General features: G+C 47.3%; 1 protein-coding gene across 1 annotated transcript in view; it reads right to left on the bottom strand.

The window, feature by feature from the left end:
• The window catches only part of LOC132589539 (dnaJ homolog subfamily B member 6-like), a 32894-nt gene extending 11622 nt beyond the window's left edge, over positions 1-21272 (bottom strand). Inside the window, exons 1-5 of the mRNA XM_060262297.1 lie at positions 21208-21272; positions 12571-12671; positions 10256-10365; positions 5572-5631; positions 4031-4147 (exon numbers count right to left, since the gene is read on the bottom strand). Of these exons, the coding sequence (XP_060118280.1) occupies positions 4031-4147; positions 5572-5631; positions 10256-10365; positions 12571-12635 (352 nt within the window). The 5' untranslated portion in view covers positions 12636-12671; positions 21208-21272. The remainder of the gene's footprint in view (positions 1-4030; positions 4148-5571; positions 5632-10255; positions 10366-12570; positions 12672-21207) is intronic.
• Between the last annotated feature and the right edge of the window lie 3415 nt (positions 21273-24687).

Genomic DNA, 24687 nt, shown 5'->3' with positions numbered 1-24687 from the left:
ACTCTCCTTCATTGGGGGCGGCGATTAAAACGTCGTCAAAGAAGGGTTGAACTCCGGGGATCCCTTTCAGGAGAGCGTCCATTATGCTCTGGAATATCCCCGGAGCCACACTGACCCCGAACTGCAGCCGTTTAACCCTGAACGCGCCCCTGTGGGTCACGATCGTCTGCGCCTCCGCTGTCTTAGCGTCGACCGGCAGTTGCTGGTATGCTTGTGCTAAGTCCAGCTTCCCAAAAACCTTCGCCCCGGCTAGCGCTGCTAGGACGTGGCTGACCACCGGGACTGGGTAGGGGTTGTCTTGTAGCGCCTTATTGATCGTGCACTTGTAGTCAGCGCAGATCCTCACCTCCCCATTGGGTTTGACGGGCGTTACTATGGGGGTTTCCCATTCCGCGTATGTTACCGGTTCTAGGACGCCCTGGGCCGTTAGGCGGTCCAGTTCTGCCTCTATTTTCGGCTTAAGGGCGAACGGGACGCGCCTCGCTTTAAGCCTTATGGGCCTGACCATTGGGTCAATCGGTAGGGTGATGGGCGGACCCTTATAGCTCCCCAAAGACCCGTCAAAGACCTCGGGGAACTCCCGGCAGACCCCGTCGAAATTGCTTGCCTGCAAGTGGTCCACCCCCACCAGCTGGATCCCCAGGGGATTGAACCAAGCCAACCCTAGAAGTGTGGTCAGTTGGCGCTTGACCACTAGGATGTCCAGGGGCCCTCTGAAACCCCTTCTTTCCACATGCACCCGGGCCCACCCCACGATGTGTACAGGGTTCTTCTGAAAGTCCCTCAGTACGAAGTCCGCTGGCCTCGTTTGAAGGCGGCGGTGGGGGCATAGTTTCTTGAGGGTTTCCTCCGAAATGATGGAGATGGAGGAACCCGAGTCCACTTCCATGGTGCAGGGGGCGCCCTCGATTAGGACCGACATTTTGACCTTGTCTGGGGCCGATAGGGGCAAGTTCAATACCTGCAGAGTGGTGGATGCCGTCGTGTGGGTGTCCAGGGAGTCGTGATGCGCTGATGGTTGTCGGCGGCTGTTCTTGGCCCGGCAAGCCCGGGCGATGTGGCCCGTCTTTCCGCAGCTGCGGCAGTCCAGGTTGCGGTACGGGCAGTCCCGGCGCTCGTGGGGGTCGCCGCAGCTGGCGCACCTGGGACCGGTGGTGGCGGTGGCCCTCTCCGTCGCTCGCTGTCTAGTGGGGGCCCTTGTGTCCGTTCTTTGGGGCCGCCGGAGTTGAAACGCTTCTTCCTCTGTTCGGTCTTCTGGCTCCGTTTCTCCTTGGTGGACTGCTTCACCTCGTGGCTGGCCGAACGCCTTGGTGGCCCTCTCGAAGGCCGTTGCCTCGTTGAAGGCTTGTTGTAGCGTTAGCTCCTCCTTCGCGAAGAGCTTCTGCTGCAATCGCTCGTCGCGGAGGCCCCAGACGAAACGGTCCCGCAGGGCTTCGTCCCTTTTGTCAAAGTTGCAATTTCCGGCGATCTGCCGAAGGGCCGCCAGGTAGACCGCCGCTGTCTCCCCCGACTTTTGGTCCCTCTTGTGGAAGAGGAATCGGCGGGCGACGATGGACGGTTGGGGTGAAAAGTGGCCCGTGAGGAGCCTCACGACTTCCCGGTAGGTCCTCTCCGTCAGCTTAGCTGGAGCGGAGAGACCTCGTGCGATCTCGAAGGTCTCTTCGCCACAGACGCTCAGCAGGACGTCTCTCTTTCTCTCGTCCTCGTCGATCAGGTTCGCCCGCAGGTAGCACTCGACCCTTTCGGTGTAGGTCTCCCATCTCTCGGGGTGCTCCGGGTTGAATTCCGCAAGATGGCCCTTCGTTACGCTCGAGTTCGCCATGGTGGCGGCGGGCTGCCCGATCCTGCGGTCTCTCGCCTTCCTCGTCTCCGGCCGGACCTATCTAGATCCCACCTTCGTCGCCAGTGTAATGTACTGGGAGACGAGACGTGGTAAAGGCATTGGTCTTTAATCGCTGGTACATTACAGAACTGGGGAACACGCGGCCGGGTCCGCTAATATATACATGCACCCCGGATCAACCCCCCTGCTGGCCAGCCCAATCCTGGCCAGTTAAACTTCCTGCGCTTGGTCTTGATTGGCGGTGACTTTTCCCGCGCTGCGCCAGGTAACCCGAGGACGTCCCGGCTTGCGCGGCGCGGGTGCAGAGTCCGATACTCAACATGCACATAGAAGCATTCATTAGAACCACTGGAGTACTAGGGATTGATTCCATGGTTGAACTGACTGTCCAAGGCAACCTATCAATTACCAGTGTTTTTAAGCCCTCCCCAAGCCCTCCCGTGTTTGTGGAGAAACCGGCAGTTGGGGAAAGGGGCTGAGATAAGGAAAATGCTTTATGTGGCTGAAACCTGCAAAAAGGCACATTTTCTCATCTACAGGGCTTCCAATCTACATGGCTTTCAAAGGTGCTTTGATTTTTCACAGTGATTGTACCAAACCAGGGTGAAGAAATATTGCAGCAAAGTAGGGGGAAATATGGAAACAGAACAAATAGATGATAACCAATAACCCCTCTAAGCTGTAGTCTTGTGAGCAAAAATTCTACTTTGTGAACTGCCGTCATTAAAGTTGTGATCTACTGCATAAATCAGCTTTCTCTGGGGCCATTTTTCCTGAGCGGACAAAAATTTGGGAGTCAGAAGCTAAAAAACTGTGAGCTATCTCACACTAACTCAGCTTAGAGGGAACACTGATGATAACGTCATGTAGATGCTCCTGCAACCAACACTGCTGTAAAGGACGCCAAGGTGGAGCAAAACATCTGTGTGGATATTGCCCCAGTCTTCACCCTTGTCTTTCAAATTTACCTTTCCTTCCAGGCTTCTGAATTAGATGGGTCTCTTTTTGCATCTTTGCTGGATGGATGATAGGCAAGTTGTAGCCTTCCAGGTTTAGCAGCCCTGCTCCATCTCCTAGGTTTCTGACAACAGTATCCAGCATAGTCTAAACTCTAGACATCTAGACCTGAGTTCAAAACCATGTGCCCAGCCACAAATGCTGTCTTTGAGAAAGTCACACTGTCTCTAAGTTTCTGTTCCCCATCTGTAAAGTGGAAGCATTTATTTGCTTGACTTTGGATCAGCTAGTGATAACTCCTTGCCAACTGAACTCTTTTAAAATCTTTTTTTTCTTTGGTGAGTGTGTGTGTGCATACGCACACATCTGGAATTCATGGCTGACTTCTGGAGACCCCTAGCGGAGCTTGGACATTTCAGAGAGGTGGCTTGCCTGCTTTGGTATTCCTTGGAGGTCAACCAACCAAGTATTTGCCAGGGTCAGCCCTGCTTAGCGTCCAAGATCTGATGAGATCAGGCTTGTCTGGGCTATTCAGGTCAATTGAACTCTTATGTTACTTCCAGTTTTTCCTCTCATTGCCTCTATGGATACAAAGACAGTCACAGTGACAAAACAGTTTCTGCACCAAAATGTTCTCTATGCTTCCCCTCCTACCTGCCACCCTCTCAACCTCCATCACCTGCAGGATTTTTGCCAGGTTTTTTTTATCAGTTGTTGCTGTATTGTTGCAGGGTTTTAATATGCATACAACCAATATTTTGTTAAATATCAAAAAGTCTGCTAGTGGTTGCTTTGGGGAATGGAAGCTAGTAAGGGAGGTGCAGAAATCTGTGTCTCTTTAGATATACTTTCTCCAAACGCACTTTGCATATGATCTTTTAGGAGTGATCATGCCAAAGCAAGTGTGAGGAAACCCACAATGGAGCCAGGAAAGCTCTAAACATTTGGCAAAAATATGACAACGTCATATGGAAGACAAAACAAAATCTATGGTTTTGAGGGAATGCAAAAGAAACAACTTCAGAGATGTATCGAATGATAAGTAGGGGCTGGGCCCTTTGCTAAATAGTAATGCACATGCTAAGCATCCTAGACTCAGTCCCCTGCAGCTCCAGTGATGGTATAGCTGGTGAAGACATTTGTCCTACACATTAGGGATCTGATACAAATTGGCCTGGTCTAGACTACTTCATATGTTTTCTACATTTCCATCAATATGCTAGCTCGTACCAAAGAACTCTGTGGAAGGACCTTGTTCTCCAAAGACTTCCTTGAAGACCTCGTCTGCATCACGAAAGGTGAATGTGAAGTCAGGAGTCCCCCCTGTGCTCTGATAATGATCAGTTCCTTTGAAGAAACAAATAAGATACTTCTGTTCAGACTACATTATTTCAGTAAGCTATGATGCAGCTCAGGGTGGGAAGAAAGAAGGCAAACAGGGCGGCAAGGGATCTGTTTCAGAAAATTATGCCTTTGCTCAAAGGCTATTTGAGCCAAAATGAAAAGGTCACTGCTAGACAAGAAGGGAGCCCTAGCCGCAGGACCACAACGCAGAAAAATATGATTCTCAAGATGCTTTATTTCACTTTATTAAAAGGGCCGACTCTATGCAGGCATCTCTTAAGAACCATGGTCAAATAGAGGAAAGGTGTACATCAGGAATGCACAGAAGACAGAAATGCCATTGGCCATATTTTGAGCCAAATGATTCATCAGAGTCATTAAGATAATTTATAATACAATGAAAGTTTTACCTCCAGCAGCAATGGTGTAATGCCCATAGAACAAGGTGGGGTGGCCACCAAAGTTTGTTGCTGTCCGCAACTGCTGTACCAAGTTTATCTCTGTTTCTTACTCCCTAACTGGAACACTCACAGAATAGTTTTATTTGCAATCCTCACCCTGTCATAATTCTTCCCAACCACTGGGAGTGCTGTAGGTGCAGCTCTTGCTGCCTCAGAGAGACTAACAGAATAATATACAGCAAGAATGTACAAGAAAAGTTGATTTGGATAGGAAAACTAATGTATTTGCCAAAAAGAAGATACAAATTGAGCATCTGCAAACTTTAACACTGAGTAAGTAAGATGAACTAAGAGTAACATTCATATTTAAATAAATAAAATTAAATACAGACATAATTCTTAAATAGGATTGCCAGGTCCACTGGCAGAGGAAAAGGTGTTAAGGTTGCTACATCAAGGCTGGAAAACTGTATCCTTTGGGGTTGGAGGCTAGAGAGAACAGAGACTTCAGTGAGGTACAACGCCATGCAATCCACCCTCCAAAGCATCCATTTTCTCCAGGGAAACTGATCTCTGGTCTGGAGATGAGCTGTAATTCCAGGGGATCCCCAGGTCCCACCTGGAGGTTGGCATCCCCATTCTAAAATCAAACATTTGTGTTGAAATGTTGCGGGGTGGGGGTGGAAGAGAAGGGAATGCTATCAAATATGAACATCGTTTTGAAACACTTTCTTTACATGCACACATACAATGGGTGTGGGTAGAGGGGTCCCAAAAATGTGTCTTACACCAGGGCCCAGACATGATGCCTCCACTCAGCAGGGAAGAAAAATTCCAGATAAAATTATGTAGGGTTGGCCAGGGGCCTGCAGTGCTGAACAAAATTCACGTTTTCAGGGTGGAAGGAATCACTAGTTTCTACATGCCAACAATGAAAACAACGCATAAGCAAGGCATGTAGTGCATCCCATGCATACCTGGAAATTATGCTACTACATCATAAGTTTCTTTGAATCTGGTGTTTACCTGTACTTGCGTCTATAAGTCCTTCGATGCCATAGAGGTCATACAGATCACGTTTATAATCTAAGAACATAAGAGAAGCCATGTTAGATCAGGCCAATGGCCCATCCAGTCCAACACTCTGTGTCACACAGTGGCCAAAAAAAATTATATATATCTAGAAGGAAGAAGATACTAAACCTGAACTTTAACCAAGTTCTTGATTACATAGGCATTCAGCAGCACAACTTGTGCTCCCTCTTATCAAGAGAAAGGGGGAGTGAGAGAAGGAAAGCCTAGCAATAAGACGGAGGGACAGTCTAATGGAAGGGGATGTGAATGGGGTGGAGATTGAATAGCAGTTTATAGTGGATGGGCTGTACTTTATTTATTTAAAGCATTTTGACTCTACCTTTCTCCCAATCAAGGTCCGCAAGATGGCAAACATAAAAACATTTAAACAATTGAAATACAGTTACAAATATAAAATTAAATTATAATATATAGCCAAAGAACAGTAGAAGGAGGGCCAAATAGAGGAAGGCACCTTGGGCAAGGGGTTCCAAAGTTTTGGTGCCATGTCAAAAAAAAGGGGCCCTTTCTTGAGTCAACATTCATCTAGCCTCAGATGGCAGGGACAACCAAAGCAGGTCCTCCAGGGATGGCCAGAGTGAATGGGTAGGAAGCCAGTGAAGGTAAAACACGACTGGAGTGATATAGACCCTATGACCTACTACATGGGGAGGGATGGTGGCTCAGTGGTAGAGCATCTGCTTGGGAAGCGGAAGGTCCCAGGTTCAGTCCCCGGCATCTCCAAAAAAGGGTCCAGGCAAGTAGGCGTGAAAAACCTCAGCTTGAGACCCTGGAGAGCCGCTGCCAGTCTGAGAAGACAATACTGACTTTGATGGACCAAGGGTCTGATTCAGTAGAAGGCAGCTTCATATGTTCATATGTACACTCAGTATCCTGGTCACAGCATTCTGTACCAGCTGTAGCTTCCAGATAGTCTTCAAGGGTAGCCCCACATAGAGTGCTTTGCAGTAATCTAATCTAGATTTTACTAGGGCATGCACCACTGGGCAAGATCTTTTCTGTCCAGGAAGGGCTGCAGCTGGCTCACCAGCTGAAGCTGCTGAATGGCAACCACCAGCCACTAGGAGGTTTATCCAACAGGAGGCCCAGGGCTGGGAACACTCCCAAGCTACAAACCTGCTCCTTTAAGAGGAGTACAACCCCTTCCAGAACAGGAGATAACCCATTTCCTGGGTCCAACCTTCCCCCCACCAGTAGCACCTGCATTAAAAAAAATGTTTGTGCGTGTGTTTCAATGTATAATAATAATAATAATACATTTTATTTATAAACCGCCTTCCCCGCCGAAGCAGGCTCAGGGCGGCTCACAACATGAATTCAATATACAATAAAATCATATAATTCAATAAATACTACATTATATAAAACCATCATTTAAACCAACATCTCTATTAAATTTTAAACATTTGTGGTGCTATATTACAGATCTTTGATAAATTTAATGGCGAGATACGTCTACAGCGAATCTATCTTTGGTTCAATGTTAGGCGAAGGCCATCTTAAAAAGAGTAGTCTTGCAGGCCCTGCGGAATTGGTCAAGACTCCGCAGGGCCTGCACTTCGTCCAGAAGTTGATTCCACAGGTGTGGAGCTACAATAGAGAAGGCCCGTTCCCTTGTGTTCTTCAATTTGGCCTCCCTCGGCCCAGGGATGTTCAGCTGGTTCTTTCCTGCTGACCTCAGTACTCTCTGGGGTTCATATGGGGAGAGACGGTCCCTCAGGTAGGCAGGCCCTCAACCATATAGGGCTTTAAAGGTAATAACCGGCACTTTGTAACGAACCTGGTATGCAACTGGCAGCCAGTGAAGCTCGAGCAGCCCCGGCTGTATGTGCTCCCATTTCGGGAGCCTTAACAATAGCCTAGCCGCTGCGTTCTGCACCAGCTGCAGCTTCCGGGTTTGGCACAAAGGCAGCCCCATGTAGAGGGCATTACAGTAATCCAGTATCAAGGTGACCGTTGCATGGGTCACTGTTGCTAGGTCCTGACACTCGAGGAAGGGGGCCAACTGCCTCGCCCGTCTAAGATGAAAAAACGCGGACTTGGCAGTGGCCGCTATCTGGGCCTCCATTGACAATGAAGGCTCCAGTAGGACTCCCAAGCTTCTGACCCTGTGCGCGGCTTTCAGTGGCACACCGTCAAAAACTGGGAGAAGAATTTCTCTTCCCAGAGCGCCACGACCCAAGCGAAGGACCTCTGTCTTCGTTGGATTCAGCTTCAACCCACTCAGCCTGAGCCAACCTGCCACGGCTTGTGTGGAGAAACGCCATCTTAGTTAATGGTGGTGCTTGGTTGGGAGGGAACATGAAACTGCTAAGGCAGGCTTTGTGGCCTAGCCTTCCCTTCACTCCCTCCTGCCTTCTGGAGTTAAACCATCAACTCTAGGGGGAAAGCCTCCTAGAGGGGCAGGAAGTTCTTTTTTTTATTGGAGTGAGGCGGGAAAAGGTCAGTTCTTGGCTGGCACTCAAGGAGAGCGGTTGTCAGTCTGTGGGCTCCTGACTGTGGGAGAGGCCTTCTCTTGAGGGAGAGGAGGACTCCAGGAAGTCAGAACGAGGAAGTCATCCACAAGGCAGGGCAAGGTTAGACCAGAGACGGGAGGATGCGTTTAAATCCACCTTTTATTTGTCTTTCTAGTTGTTGTTCGGGTGCTGTGCTAAACTTTTACATGCAACTGCTTTTGTTTTTTTCTTTTCTTTTCTTTTTCTCTTCTAATTAAATATTTTTACTGTTTTGAATGCTGGCAGTCAAACTCTGTATCACATAGATCCCCAACCGCTTTAGACCACGCTGCTTTATGAAGGGGGCCCCGGGGAAAGGGGGAAGGCCTGTAGTTGGATAGGGTGCCAATCCTCCAGGGGTTCCCCGAAGAAGTGCTGTGGCCTCTGTGATACCCAAGTACAGGGTGGCAGAGGACCTTGAGGCCTGGCCTCCGAGCTGGCGAGGGGGATTGGGAGTCCTGTTCCTCTCAATCCAAACCCCTAGACTGAGCAGGTGGTGGCAGCGAGCCCAAGTGGCCGGAGGAGAAATAGCTCCCTCCAAAAAGGGGAACTGGGGTCTGGTAGGCAAACCAGGGCCGTTCCGTCACAGCTTGCAATGCAAGGTCCAGATTTATTGGGATGCAGTCAGGCCGACCATCCATTAGTAGATAGAGCTGGGTGTCATCTGCATATTGATGCCACCCCAGCCCATACCTCCAGGCAATCTGGGCAAGGGGGCGCATATAGATGTTAAATAACATCGGAGAGAGGACTGCTCCCTGCAGCACCCCACAATCTAGTGAGTGCCTCTGGGACAGTTCTCCCCCAATTGCCACCATTTGTCCCCGTCCATCAAGGAAGGAGGAAAGCCACTGTAAGGCCGACCCCCTAATCCCTGCGTCGGCGAGCCGACGGGTCAGTAACTGATGGTCGACCATGTCGAACGCAGACAACAGGTCTAACAACATCAGCACCACCACGCCGCCTCGATCCAGATGCCGCTGGAGATCATCCACTAAGGCGACCAGCCGGACTGGTGAGGATCTAAGATGGAAGCGTCATCCAGAAAACCCTGCAACTGTAACGCTACTGCCCTCTCAGTAATTTTACCTAAAAATGGTAAATTTGAGACCGGTCGGTAATTTGCCAATTCGGCTGGATCTGCTGTACTCTTTTTTCATCATTGACTTCTGGCAATCTTTACTGGGGGCTTGGACATTCAGAGAGGTGGCTTCTGTTGCCTGCCTCTATGATCCAGCCCTCATATTCCTTGGAGATCTCCCATCCAAGTATTTGCCTGGGTTGGCCCTGCTTAGCTTCCAAGGTCTCATGAGATCAGGCTTGCCTGGCCTAACCAGGTCAGAGCTAGTAGCACCTGCATTTTGTTAGGATTAAGTTTCAGCTTGTTAGCCCTCGTCAATTCCAAAACAGCCTCCAGGCACCTGATCACAGTTTCCACAGCCTCCCTGGGATCCTCTGATAGCATGAATTAGAGCTGAAATTAATCTGCTTATTGGTAGCAGCTCAGCCCAAATTTCTGGATGACATCTCCCAGCGGCTTCACAAAGGTGTTGAAAAAGCATGGGGGGCAAGACGGAACCTTGGGAAACCCGACATGCCAAGGGGCAGAGCAGTAGCACCCCAGCACATCCTTATGAAACCTACCCTCAAGGTAGGGCTGGTACCCTCAAGGCACCACAGAAGAGTGCCTCCCAGTCCCGAAAGGCAATCCAGAAGGATACCATGATCAATGGTATCAAAAGCCACTAAGAGGTCCAAGAGATTTAACGGAGTTGCACTCGCCCTGTCCATCTCCCAGTGGATGTCATCCATCAGGGCAACCAAAGCCATTTCAGTCCCACAACCAGTTCTGAAAACACATTGGAACGGATCTAAACAATCCACTTCATTCAGGAATCTTGTTGGCCAGCTACCATTCATTCAGGCCTAGTCATCACTTCTATGACCTGCAGAAGTAAGATCTTAAAGAGCAGGCAGGAGGCCATGAGACACATCTGTAGAAGACACAATGCCGCTAAACAAAAGTAGGAAAGGGGAGCACACTGGAAGCTACTTAAGACATCAGGGACCCTAGAACTCTTGCAGAAAATGTGAAAGGAGAAAAGCTGCTGAACTCTTACTGTCTGACAGCACTTCGTATGCTTCTGCTATCTCCTTGAACCTCTTCTCAGCATATTCCTTATTCCCCGGGTTTTTATCTGGGTGCCACTTCAGTGCATTTTTTCTGTACCTGCAATATTTCAGGGGAAAGAAACAGGACTATAGGCTTACAATTAAAATGAATGATCATCTCACTCAGATACCAACAGTGGGAGCCCTGCCTGCATGCTGAGATATTTATCCCTTGACAGCAACATTAATCTGGAGGGGATGTTGCTAATCCCACATTTTTTCAGATCACTGCATCCCTTAGAGTGATTTTAGAGGAGAATTTTGCTCTGATTTAGGGACAGCATGAATAGTAGATGTGTACATTCAGACCCGAGAATCTATTAATTCTGAAGTTGCCCAAAGCAAGTAGTTTAATCACTTGTATGTTCTTGATAACCTCAAGGCTAGCCTACTGTAATGCTTTCAGTGTTTGGCTGACCTTGATCTGTTGAAAACATCAGCTGATATAGAACACTGCTGTTTACTTCCTTGCTGTTGGGACACAGGGAGCCCATTGATATCCGTGCTTTAGTAACTGGCTCTGTGTTGTCTTCCAGACATGATTCCTGGTGCTTGATCTGAATTGTAACGTCATTACCAACATTATACCTATATATGTCAGATTGTCTTTTCTTTGCATCATCATGAACTTTGAGATCAAAGAGCATCCCCTCTTGATTATACTATCCAGGCACCAAGTTGAAATAGAAAAGGCACATAAAAGGTTTGGGTGACTGTCCCACGATTGCAGAATTCCATTTCCTTGGGGGTCCACCGGAGCCCACAGCTGAATATTTTATAGCAGACTGCTAAAACTTTGGGCTGACAAAGGGTCAAACAGGTTTTGGGTAATTCTGAGTATTTTATTTTACTGGGTGTTTCGAACTGCTGTTATCCACTTTGAGTCCTTGGGAAGTAGTAGGATAAAAATTGGTTGAATTAACCAAATAAAAAGCCAGTTTTACATCATTGTGCAGCTGTTATGCAACCATACACTTATTAACATTTGAACCATACACAACAGATCATGATAGAGCTCACTGCATAAATGGCTCCCTACCTCACCAGCTTTTTGGATTGTACCCCAGACACCCATAAAAAGATTTGGGTTTTTTTAAAGGAAATGTAATATGAAAGTACATTAATATGAAAGGAAATTAACATAAAAGCAGCCATAGTGACTACGAAAACTGTCATTAAGTAGCACCACGTAGACCTATTGTTGTACATAAAAGATGTACAGTGCAATCTATGCAGGATTACTCCAATCAAAGCCAATGACATCAATGGAATTAGACTGGAGTATGTACATATGAAGCTGCCTTATACTGAATCAGACCCTCGGTCCATCAAAGAAGAAGAAGAAGAAGATATTGGATTTATATCCCGCCCTCCACTCCAAAGAGTCTCAGAGCGGCTTACAATCTCCTTTACCTTCCTCCCCCACAACAGACACCCTGTGAGGTGGGTGGGGCTGGAGAGGGCTCTCACAGCAGCTGCCCTTTCAAGGACAACCTCTGCCAGAGCTATGGCTGACCCAAGGCCATTCCAGCAGGTGCAAGTGGAGGAGTGAGGAATCAAACCCGGTTCTCCCACATAAGAGTCCGCACACTTAACCACTACACCAAACTGGCTCTCAGTATTGTTTACTGGCTTGCCTCCATAGCTCTCCAGGGTCTCAAGCTGAGGTTTTTCACACCTTTTTGCCTGGACCCTTTTTAGTTGGAGATGCCGGGGATTGAACCTGGGACCTTCTGCTTCCCAAGCAGATGCTCTACCACCGAGCCACCGTCTCTCCCCACCTCCCTAGGTTCCAGAGGAGAAAACTGAGCTGAAAAGAACTCTGTAGTCTCTCTCAGCCCTGACCTGGGATCTCATTCATTTATTATTTATTTATTACTTTTAAATTTCTATCCCGCCCTCTCTGCCAGCGGACTCAGGGCGGCTGACAGCATTCATATTCACAAGTTAAAACCAAGAAGAACCAAGAAAACATAATTACAATTGAAGATTTTAAAAGCATTTCGTGGTGCTGTATCGCTACAATATAAACGAGTTCACTACAATATAAACGAGTGACTCTGCACAGGACTGCACTGTTAAACGAAAAACCTTGGACATTCAAAGCCAAGGTTCCCGCAACCACAGATTAAGATAAAATTTGCATTTGTGCCTCTCTTATTCCCACCCCAGCATAGGCGAATGGAAACAACAAAGAATGCTTAACAATTTAATTCTTGGTGGCACCCGTGTAGGAAAAGAGACCTGAGGAAGAGCCACTTACGCTTTTTTAATGTCATCTGAAGAGGCGATTTGTGGGATGCCCAGTGCTTGGTAGTAATCGACCATGGTGCTGTTTATTCTGTGCAGAGACCAGTTGTAAATCTGAAAAGAACACAGGGTGATTGTTGGTACATCCATGCTTTTGTAACCTCACAGATGGACTGCTGCAATCCACTTTATGTTGGACTTCCTTGGAAGAGAACTCAGAAATTGCATCTGGTTCAGAGCACAGAAGTCTGATTGTTGCTATGGATTGGCTGCTAGGAACACATAATTTATGTCTCAGACAAGACAGAAGTAATGCTGGTTGGGAAGCCTGATGTCTTAAATGGCATCATGTTTCCCACTTCAGTGGGGTTCAGCTTGAGCCTTGCTGACCTGGTTAAGAGTCTAGGGGTTATAATGGACCCAGCATTACTCCTGGAGAAGCAAGTTAATGCTGCCAATTAAACTTTTTCCCTTACCTTAATTTAGACTAACCTCACTTAGCCTATCTGGCCACCTGGGATCATGCCTTGTTAATATCAAGACTACGTAATGCATTCTACATAGGTCTCCCCTTGGAATCAACTTAGAGGCTCCAGTTGGTGAAGAATACCACAGCTTGGTTATTATTGGGAGCTGGATATTGGCTATCCCATGCAAAGCCCTTCATGGTCTTGGACCCTCATATCTGCAAGGCCACCTCTCCAACTCTGTCTCACCACAACTATTGTGCTCATCTGATCAGGGCCTTCTATAGATCTAAATTTTTACAGATCAACAACTGAGCTTATACATGCCTTCTCTTGTAGTGGTCTCCATCCTATGGAGCGACCTGCCTGAGGAGTTTTGTAAACTATGTAAAACAGAATTGTTTGGGGGAGCATTTTTATAAAGAAAATATGGCTGCCTCATAACAGATTGGCCCAGGAAAATAGCACATAGCTAAAGGACCAACTTGTCCCAGTTGCAGTTCTCAGCAGCCATCTCCTGGTTCTTAATACATAAATAAGTGACCACTAATAATCTCCAGCCAGCCTTCACATCTACCTACTGCCGTCATTTATGCCATGCTGAATCTGGCTTGGGGAACTCGGAGATTTGGAGGTGCTACTGCCTGGGCATGGAGCTCAGCAAAGATATGATGCCATATATACACCACCCTCTGAAGGTACCGTTTTCTTCAGGAGACTAATCTATACAGTCTGGAAGTTCTTTGCAGAGTTACAAGGCAGGCAGTCTGTTTTTAAGATGGGTTTGCAATACAGAAGGCATTTTGATCCTGGTTTGTTTTTTTTAAAAAGCTCATTTTATGATAATAGATAGTAATAAAACTGCTGGAAAGGCTGTGGTGAACAAGGGACCTTTATTCATATGTGGTGGTCATGTCCAGTTATAGGAAACTTTTGGAAATTAATATTTGCAGAAATTGGAAAAATAACTCAGGAACAAATAAATCCTATTGTGGAACTAGCATTACTGAACTCATTTATCAATAAAAATTCTCAATGTAAACAAAAAAAACCCCAGACTTTTTTATTAGTTGCTGCTAGAATGCTTATTGCCCAATGCTGGAAGGCTGCTAAAGGGATTTCTTTGGATAGGTGGCATGCTATATTAAGGAATATAGTGGTACTTGAAACACTGACAAATGATGATTAATCCAGGGGAGAATAAAGAAAGATGATTGCAAGGTATTTTGGAATTGTTTTATGAATTATTTAATGGAATTTCCAGAATATAGCGCATTTAAAAATTGTCCCTTATTGGATGGAAACCTTTATTTAAAATTTTGACTAAGGCATTAATAGAAATATCAGAGGATATTATTTTATAGAAATTGTATCAATGAAAATTATATAAAATTACATCCAACTAGATGGAAGCAGCCCGTTCCCCTCTGTTTCGTCTCACTTATTTTTTTTGTTTTATTGTTAGTGTTTTAGTTCCTTTTGTTGGAATATTACCATAATAAGATGGCTACAGATGGTTTTGCTGTTGGTTTTGTTATTATTTATTTTGTGTAAGTATAAAATAAAAATATTTTTTCAAGAAAGATAATTCATTATAAGGGTTTTTCCACACTATCAGTTTTTGCGGATGATAAATGTGTACATTCTTATTTGTTGTGTGTGGGCCCTACATCTTCCCTCAGGACTGTGCTTTTGTTGTGGGGGCACTGGGAAAGGTCAAAATCTTGTTGTTTTGTTGTGCAGGATGCAACAGTTATGTATGTGTTTATTGTACACACTACACAGCATGACTGTAAGGCGCCAGGGGCACATTTTAGATGTTCTTAATGAAAGGATTAACGTGTCACACCTTCCTGCCTGTACCATTTTGTTAACCTTCTTGAAAAACCACTATATAGGAATGTGGGTATTTGAAAGGTTCTTTAGAGATTAATTTATCAAGGTGAACTCTCCTTTTTGCTATTTTTGCATATCATTTTTGCATGGCTTTATTAAGCGACAAAGAACAGGAAAGCTACCTATTATAATTATATTACACCTATTATATCAGTCCTCCATCATTTTGTGAATGTTTTATTGCTACTTCTTCAGAATTTGTGTTATCCTCCCATCGAGTACTGATGTGTGTACCTAACTAATCACATTAAAAGTGTTATGGCCCACACACCCATTCCACTTAAAGCAAGTTTATCTTCCTTAGCCCCCAGCCCAGTTATCTGGTACAGGCAGACAGGATAAAATGCTGTTGACTTTGAAAAGAGATTTGTGGGACTGTCATACTAAAGCTAAAATGTGGTTGGGATATGCTTTGATCATGCAGAAAGCCCTTAAATGTGCCTATTAATTGATGTTGTTTCTTGCAGTAGCTGTCAGAAAAAGACCAATTCTGTGTTGGGAAATTCCTGAGGTTTGTGGGTGGAGTCTGGGGTGAATGGAGATTAGGGAGAGGGGGAAAGGAGCTTCACGGGATAGATTGCCATAGTCTCAAAGCAGCCATCTTCTCCACAAAAACGATATCATTTGGAGCCCAGTTGAAATTCTGGGAGACCTTCAGGCTCCATCTGGAGGTTAGCAGCCAACTGTTTATAAATAAAGGCGCTAGAAGCATAATTATGAGGCTCTCTGAGAGGTAAAGGGAGACCAGTGTTTCATACCAGATAGGCAAGCTTGTTTCAAGAATGCTTAACTGGAAGCCTAAGAAACAGCCACAAATATGTTGGTGACATGACAAGGGAGATGACTCTGGCTATATTAGCCCCAGATTTGGTAGAATCAGTAGAAGCTTTTGCCAAGCCCCCACAATTTCTCAAAGGATTAAAAGATTAGCACAGAACCTCAAACCCCTGTTTACAGCATTCCCGTTAAGGCCAACAAACAGAGCACATGGGCTTTCCCCTGGTGTTGCTGCCCAGCGCTGGTGTTCATAAATTCACTGCAGCTGGACATTTTGGTTAGTAGCCATTGATGGACCTGTCTCCAGTTAATCCATCTAATCCCCTTTTAAAGACATCTATGGTAGTGGCCACTGCTACACCTCTGGCAGCGAAGTCTCTGGTCGAAGAACTTGGCAGTTGCTATCTAAACCAGTGTCAGCACTAGTCATTTAACACATGATGCAAAATTGCAGTCAGTTTTAAAGCTGCAATAGACATCCATCTTGTATCTGTCCTATATTGTGCATATTCGATCATAGTCATACAAACTCAGTTCAGTGACATATTGTAGGAAGAATATTAAAAGTGTTTGTTCCTTAGTGTGGAAAGGTGTTGAACTGATTCTAATGCTTGCGAAGTCAGAATACACTAAGGGTGTTTTCGCACTCACCTTCAGCCGGCGCGACCCCCCTCTTCACCGCGCAGGATCTGCGCAGATTTCGCACTAAACGCCGCGGAGCAGCCGGAAGAGCCGGAAACTCCCGGCGCAAAAGCCGCTCAAACGGAAACTGCCAAAAAGCAGTTTCCGTTTGCGTGGCTTTTGCGACGGGAGTTTCCGGCTCTTCCGGCTGCTCCGCGGCGTTTAGTGCAAAATCCGCGCAGATCCTGCGCGGTGAAGAGGGAAGTCGCGCCGGCTGAAGGTGAGTGCGAAAACACCCATAGAGTGGTCCCGGTATCCCTCTACCTAACCTACTTCTTAGGATTATTGTGAGGCTAAAACATAATGCTGAGCTCCTTGGAGCAAGATTGAGATACAAATGACATAAATAAATTAAAAGGGTAGGTTTCCCTGCTTCAGTGTCCTTCATTTTTATTCAAATCAGCCGTAATGTCACCAGAAACGACAGTCTGTATCAACTTTCTCTCCCAGCCTTTTAATTTTTTTATTTGCATACATTCAGAAATGATAATATCATTATAAAACAACTGCAATGGAAGGTGCAGCACTCAGTCTTTAAACAAAATGCGGGATTGCGTAAGTGCCACACTAGAAACCACATACTCCAGGATCAGCCCAGTTGCTCCCCAGGTCTTGTCATTGCACATGGACACAACTGAAGATTTATCTATTACAATAATTATCCTTCTTTGAACTGATATTGCACCACAAGAACCAACATGCGCTAAACTCACATAACAGGGTTCTTTCAGTCGTGGCATCCAGACTTCAGAACTCGCTGTCTGTCACGTTCTCAGGGTGCAGGCAGGCAGGAGTCCAAAGCCAGTCCAAGGTCAAAGTCCAGGAAGTCAAGCAGGAGCCAAGTCACCAATGCAGAATCACAAACCGGAATCAGAAGTCAGTGTCCAAAAGCCAAAAGATCAGGGTGCCAAAGAAATCAAGCAGATCAGGAAGGCGCATGGATACAAGCCAGAGTATAGACTCGTTGCTTCCACAAGGTTACCAGGTCCTGTCTGGGAGCTATATGGGGGCCTCAATCAGCCTGCTCCCTGGGTGGCAGTGACTCTGCTAGAACTCAGGGCTGAGAGATCTGAAGCATCGGCGTACCTCATGTCTTCGCTCTGAAAGTTCTTTCCGGAGCCTGCTTCAAACTCTTGAGATGGGAGGGGAGGAGCTTGGAGGAGATTGATCGTCAACAGCTGACACTGGTGCCTGGAGAGTGATTGATGGGCCAGCTGCTGTTTGTTCAGCTGAGGAACTGGCTGGCAATTCTTCCAGGTCTGTTAACCCTTTCAACTCCTCCTCGTCAGGGCTCATGACATTATCCCCCCCACAGGACACCCCCCCCCAGATGGGCCAGGCCAGTCAGGGTAGGCCGTGTGGAACTGCTGCACGAGGTCGGGGATGTGTAGGTTGTCCACGGGTTCCCATGAATGGTCCTCGGGGCCATAGCCTTCCCATGAGGTACTGGAGGTCCCTGCGGTGGATTCGGGAGTCCAGGAGCTGGTGGATCTCATATTCCTCCTCATCATCGACCAGGACAGGTGGAGGCGGCACTGGAGGCAGTGGTCGGATGGGATCCGGTGGTATAGCAGGAACAAGGAGGGATCGGTGGAAGTCCGGGTGGATGTGGAGGATGGCTGGAAGCTGTAGCCAGAAAGCAACAGGGTTGATTTGGTCTGTGATCAGGTAAGCGAGAGTCCAGCTTGTGAGACTGGCCAGGTTGACGCAGGTAATGAGTGGAGAGCCAGACATGGTCCCCAAACTTCAGTGGGGGCCCCACCTGTCGCTTTCGGTCAGCAGCTGTCTTGTAGGCCTCTTTAGCCTGTTGGAGCTGCTCTTGGAGCAAGTCCTGGAGAGCCTAGAGTTCCTGCAGGTGCGCATCAGCAGCAGGGACTGCTGTGGGGGGCAGGACTGCAGGAAAGAAGCGAGGGTGGTACCCATAGGTGGCTGTAAATGGGGTCTGTTGCGTGGATGCATGTATGGCATTGTTGTAGGCAAACTCGACCAGGGGTAGCAAGGTGGCCCAGTCATCCTGCTGGTAGCTGGTGTAACAACACAGGTATCGTTCCAGTGTGGCATTGGTGCATTCGATCTGCCCATCCGTTTGGGGATGGTACGCTGAGGACAAATGCACCTGGATGCCTAAGCTGGAGTGCAGGGCTTGCGAGAATCGGGAGGTGAACTGGGGGCCTCAGTCTGAGATCAAGTGTGCCGGGAGCCCGTGCAGGCGAAAGACATGCTGGAGGTAGAGCTGGGCTGTTTCAGGAGCCATGGGTGGCTTGGGACATGGAACTAAGTGAGCCTTCTTGGTGAAGAGGTCCACCATCACCAGGAAGCAAGTTGCCCCTCGGACCTGGGGAGCTCGGTGATAAAGTCCAGGGAGACGGTGTCCCAGGGTCCTGCAGACGTGGGTAGGGGATGCAAAAGCCCTGGGGGCTTGGCCGGTACATCATTGGCCCGCCGGCAGACCTCACAGGAACCGACATAGCGGGCCACGTCGGCACGAACGCGAGGCCACCAGAACTCCCACGTGAGCAGGTGGAAAGTCTTGTGTTGGCTGAAATGCCCCGCAGGAGGGGAGTCATGGGTCAGGCGGAGCACGTCGGCCTGGAGGGGCCCCAGAGGCACGTATAGGCGCCACGGTGCAGGAGGAGACCTTGGCGGGCAGAGAGGTCCCTGGCCAGTCCGTTTTGCACTTCCAGGAGGCGTTGCTGAGCCCAGGGGTCTTGGGCCTGGCTGGCCTGAGTGTCTGCAGCCAAGGCCGGGCGAGTCATGATGGCAGCAAAGACCGAGGGTGCAAAGATGAGCCCAGTTGGGGTCTCCTCCATTAGAGGCACAGCGTACTGTGGTTTTCGGGAGAGGGCGTCTGCTTTCCAGTTCTGGTTCTGCGGGATGTAGGTGATCCGGAAGTTAAACCTGGAAAAGAAGAGGGACCACCGGATCTGACGCTGGGTGAGGCATTGAGCAGTCTGTAGATGCTCCAGGTTCCGGTGGTCAGTCAGGACCTGGACGGGGTGGTGGGCCCCTTCAAGATGATACCTCCAAACTTCAAAGGCGGTCTTGATGGCCTGGAGTTCCCGCTCCCAGATGGTGTAGTTGCACTCTGCGGGCGTCAGCTGCCGCAAGTAGTATGCACAGGGTTGTAGCAGCTGGGAGGGGTCCTCCCGCTGGGATAGCACTGTGCCAAGGGCTACACTGGAGGCATCAGTCTCTACTGTGAACAGCAGCTGCGGGTGTGGGTAACGCAGGAGCGGCTCGGTGGTGAAGCAGGTTTTCAGGGTGGTGAAGGCATGGTCTGCCTCTGGAGTCCAACTCCCTGCTCAGCGCAGGATCAGCCTAGAGCATCCTGGACAAGTTTTCGTCCAACTGCTGCTTAAAGATCACCAGTGATGGGAAGGTCACCATCACCTCCCTCAGTAGTTGATTCCACTGTTGAACAACTCTGACTGTAAAAAAGTTCTTCCTAATATCCAGCCGCTACTTTCTCACTGTTAATTTAAACCCATTATCGCAAGCCCTCTCCTCTACTGCCAGCAGGAACAGCTCCCTACCTGCTATCCTCTAAGAGACAGCCCTTTAAATACTTAAAAAGAGCAATCATGTCCCCCTCTACCTCCTCATCTCCAGATTTACTAGTTTTAAAAACATTTATCAGTAAGCTGCTGAGTATTATTTTAGCAGAATGGTGAGGTAGAAACGAAATAAAGTAGGAATATTAATATTTTAATTTTAAAATAATTTGTATTTTATCTTTCTCCATATAGATCCAAGTCAAGGAATAAGTTAATCTTCAGTGAAACCGCAGCCTTCAATTAGAATGGCTTATTTTAGAACTAGCAGGCCATGAGAGAATTGATAAAGTGCCAAAGGCAAGAGAATAGATGTAAGATTCTCACATCAGTGGAAAGATGACAATAGCTCTATTGGGGGGGGCAGGAAATTAATTCAGAATTGAGGGTGAGAACAGTTTTATTCCGGTGAATTCTGTGTCCAGAATGAAAGAGGTATTGTTTACTGGACAAGATAACTGATTTCTTCACTGTCAAGGCAACTCCTGAAAATCTAGCAAGCCTTATCCTCAAAGGTTATACCAAACTGCAGCATGGGAGCCACATGTGGCTCTCAAATCTGCATTTAAAGTTGCTTTCTTTCTACATCCCCCTCCCTCCCAATCTATTTGCCTTCCTTCATTCCTCCCTCCCTCCCTTCCATCCATCTTGCATCTCTCAAACATCTGACATTCATGTCTTGCGACTCTCAGATATCTGACATTTATTCCATGTGGCTCTTACATTAAGCAAGTTTGGCCGCCCTTGGGTTATATTAACACAAACGCACAGCAGGACCACTAACCTTTCTGAATGTGCAAAGAAATTATGGCATTTCATTTTATGCATTTTGTACATGAACAAAATAGAGATTCCTCACAATACTGACAACTTAATCCTAAGCACCCTTACTTTGAAGGAAATTCCACTGAAATCAATTAGACTTCTTCTATGCAAATGTATTTAGGATCTAGCTGTATCAAGAACATGCTGTGTGGGTTTGGGCATTTACTTTGCTTATATCTGGACCAGTTACCCTAAACTGCCATTTCAACATGGTTATGAAATACACCCCTCAAAAGCCAGAAAGTTCAAAGTCCTGATTCTGATCTTGAAATTCTATGATCACTACATCCTACTTTTTTTGCATCTGCATTCCTGGAGACATGTGGTTATTCTGCCCTCTCTTCAGGATCTGTTTCTTGACCCGCTTGCTCTGGTATTCAAAATTCACCAGCAGGGTAGAGACAGAATGCATGCTAGCTGCTTCATGGGCTCAGAAACTGTGTTACTTCATACCTGTGAGAGCCCCAATTTCTGCCTCTGGCTATCCTGGACATTGGGAAGGACAGTAGGAGCTCTCCATCATCCTTTTTACATCTCTCCTCTCTCTCTGCTGCAGCCAATGGCTAGCTTGGTCAGATTGTGATGTCAGGAGCATGAGGCTACATGCTTCTCCTCACGGTATAGGTAGAAAATAGCAAGAAAGTAGTTGAAGGAGAGGAACTCCAAGTCAGGGAATGGGTGTCACAAAGTGGTGCCTGGGGTCTAGATAGCAGATCTAATCACTAATATGCCATTGTAAGGAATATATTTTGTTTACTTTATTCATCCCGCTTTTTTCCTCGATGGGGGCCCAAAGGAGCTTCTATTATTCTCCTCTCCTCTGCTTTTTCCTCACAATAACAACCCTTTGAGGAAAGTTAGATGCAGAGTGTGTGAGTGGCTGTCACCTAGCCAACTTCTGTAGCAGCATGGGGATTTGAACCTGAGTTTCTCAGATCCTAGTTGGACTCTTTAAGCACTATACCAGGGGTGGCCAAACTGTGGCTCTTTCATGCAAATTGTGTGGCTCTTGAAGCCCCCACTGCCCCATCAGTCAACTTGGAAATGGCTTTTCTCCCTTTAAATCGCTTCTTCAAGCCAAGCCAGCTGGCAGCTTGGAGAATGCATTTAAAGTTAAAGTTGCTTTCTTTTTACCTCTCCCTACCTATGTTTTCCTTCCTTCCTTCCTTCCTTCCTTCCTTCCTTCCTTCCTTCCTTCCTTCCTTCCTTCCTTCCTTCCTTCCTTCCTTCCTTCCTCCCTCCCCTCCCCTTTCCTCCCCTCCCCTCCCCCTTCCTTCCTTCCTTCCTTCCTCCCTCCCCTTCCTTCCTCCCTCCCTCCCCTCCCCCTTTCCTCCCCTCCCCCTTCCTTCCTTCCTTCCTTCCTTCCTTCCTTCCTTCCTTCCTTCCTTCCTTCCTTCCTCCCCTCCCCTCCCTTCCCTTCCTTCCTTCCTTCCTCCCCTCCCTTCCCTTCCCTCCTTTCTTCCTTCCTTCCTCCCTTCCTTCCTTCCTTCCTCCCTCCCTCCCTCCCCTCCCCTCCCCTTTCCTCCCCTCCCCCTTCCTTCCTTCCTTCCTTCCTTCCTTCCTTCCTTCCTTCCTTCCTTCCTTCCTTCCTTCCTTCCTTCCTTCCTTCCTTCCTTCCTTCCTCCCTCCCTCCCTCCCTCCCTCCCTCCCTCCCTTCCTCCCCTCCCCTCCCTCCCTTCCTTCCTTCCTTCCTTCCTTCCTTCCTTCCTTCCTTCCTTCCTTCCTTCCTTCCTTCCTTCCTTCCTTCCTTCCGTCTTGTGGCTCTCAAACATCTGTTCATGTCTTGCGATTCTCAAACGTCTGATGTTTATTCTGTGTGGCTCTTACATTAAACAAGTTGGCCACCCCTTCACTGCACCATGCCAGCTCCCCAGTTATGGTGTTCTATATAATTTGAAGTATGGAATCAATGTATAAAACTGTTAAGCAGCATCTCTGCAATGCAAATTTGTATAATATCACCACTAATCACTAGTGGTTAGAGTGTCAAACTGGTATCTGGAAGATCCAGGTTCAAATCTCCACTTGTACCATGGAAGGTTGTTGGGTGACCTTGGGCCAGTCACACATGCTCAGCCTAACTTACCTCACAAGGTTGTTGTGAGGATAAACTAGAGGAGAGGAAAATGACATAAGCTGCACTGGGCCCATACTGGAGAGGAAGGTGAGGGATAAATTAATTAAATAAATAAAATAATATTTGTCACTGGCTTCCCACCATTTGTGAGCAGTATTGTAAAAAGGTAAAGGCAGTCCGCTGTGCAAGCACCAGTTGTTTCCGACTCTGGGGTGACATCGCATCACGACGTTTTCATGGTAGACTTTTTATGGGGTGGGTTGCCATTGCCTTCTCCAGTCATAAGAACATAAGAGAAGCCATATTGGATCAGGGCAGTGGCCCATCCAGTCCAACTGTGATAATTGACTTATAATCTTCTCTCCTAAATATTTTAGTGATCCTGTGACCCATTTGAATGAAAAATGGTATTTCAAGTGTTCTATTAAACCTTGTGATAGATGTATTTTAAGAATTTCAGTTTTATCAACATTTGTCTTAAAACCAGAAGAGGCAGGAAAGAGAGTGAATTTCTGTATAATTGCAGGTAAAGTTTCTGGGTTGCTAGCAAACAAAATTATATAATCTGCATATAATCCTATTTTGTGTCATTTTTGTCCAATCCAAATTCCTTTCATATAACTGTATTGCCTAATTACATTAGTTGTAGGCTCATAAGAACATAAGAGAAGTCATGTTGGATCAGACCAATGGCCCACCCAGTCCAACACTCTGTGTCACACAGTGGCCAAAAAAGCCAGGTGCCATCAGGAGGGGCCAGGACACTAGAAGTCCTCACGCTGTTGTCCCTCCCAAGCACCAAGAATACAGAGCATCACTAGCCCCAGACAGAGAGTTCCAACAATACTCTGTGGCTAATAGCCACTGATGAACCTCTGCTGCATATGTTTATCCAATCCCCTCTTGAAGCTGGCTATGCTTGGAGCTGCCACCACCTCCTGCGGCAGTGAATTCCATGTGTTAATCACCCTTTGGGTGAAGAAGTACTTCCTTTTATCCGTTCTAACCAGACTGCTCGGCAAGTTATAAAGCTATACTTCTATCCTGGACCCTTTCCAGTCCAGCTTTCGCCCTGGTCATGGGATGGAATCTGCTTTGGTTGCCCTCACAGATGACCTCAGAAGGCATCTGGATCAGGGTGGGTCAGCGCTGCTGTTACTGTTAGATCTTTCAGCAGCATTTGACACGATCGATTATGATCTAATGACTCACTGCCTTGCCGACATTGAAGTTCAGTGGGTTGCCTTACAGTGTTTTTCCTCTTTTCTCCGTGGTCGGGGACAAAGGGTGGCTCTTGTCGAGCAGATCTCTATGCGTCACCCACTTGAATGTGGTGTACCAGAGGGAGCTATCTTCTCGCCAGTGCTGTTCAACATCTGTATGTGCCCCCTTGCCCAGATTGCTCGAGGCTTGGGGCTGGGTTGTCACCAATATGCAGATGACACCCAGCTCTATCTGTTGATAGATGGCCAATTAAATTCTGCCCCAGATCACCTTAGGGCTCTAGAAGCTGTGGCTGGATGGTTGTGACAAAGCTGGCTGAAGCTTAATCTGGAGGTCCTGTACCAGAACCGAGGGGGATTGGAGCCAGGCCCCCGACTCCCAACCCTGGATGGTGCATCTCTTGTACTAGCTCAGAAGGTGAAGAGTCTGGGAGTGATACTGGATGTAGGCTTCCCAACCCTCCCGCCCTGGCGGGGGACCCCAGGATTCCCAGCCTCTACGCCCACTCCACAAAAAAACGGAAGCGGGGGAGGGGGAGGTATGGGAGGCCGTACCATTTTGTGAGGATGAGTAGGCTATCGGAATCTTTCAGAAAAAAAGAGACACTCTTTGCCTTCCTTGCTGACGTTGCG

This window comes from Heteronotia binoei, chromosome 21, assembly GCF_032191835.1.
Source record: "Heteronotia binoei isolate CCM8104 ecotype False Entrance Well chromosome 21, APGP_CSIRO_Hbin_v1, whole genome shotgun sequence".
In the NCBI taxonomy this organism is placed as follows: domain Eukaryota; kingdom Metazoa; phylum Chordata; class Lepidosauria; order Squamata; family Gekkonidae; genus Heteronotia; species Heteronotia binoei.
Note: the sequence above shows the minus strand (reverse complement) of the source record. Positions and strands in the feature narration are given on the sequence as shown.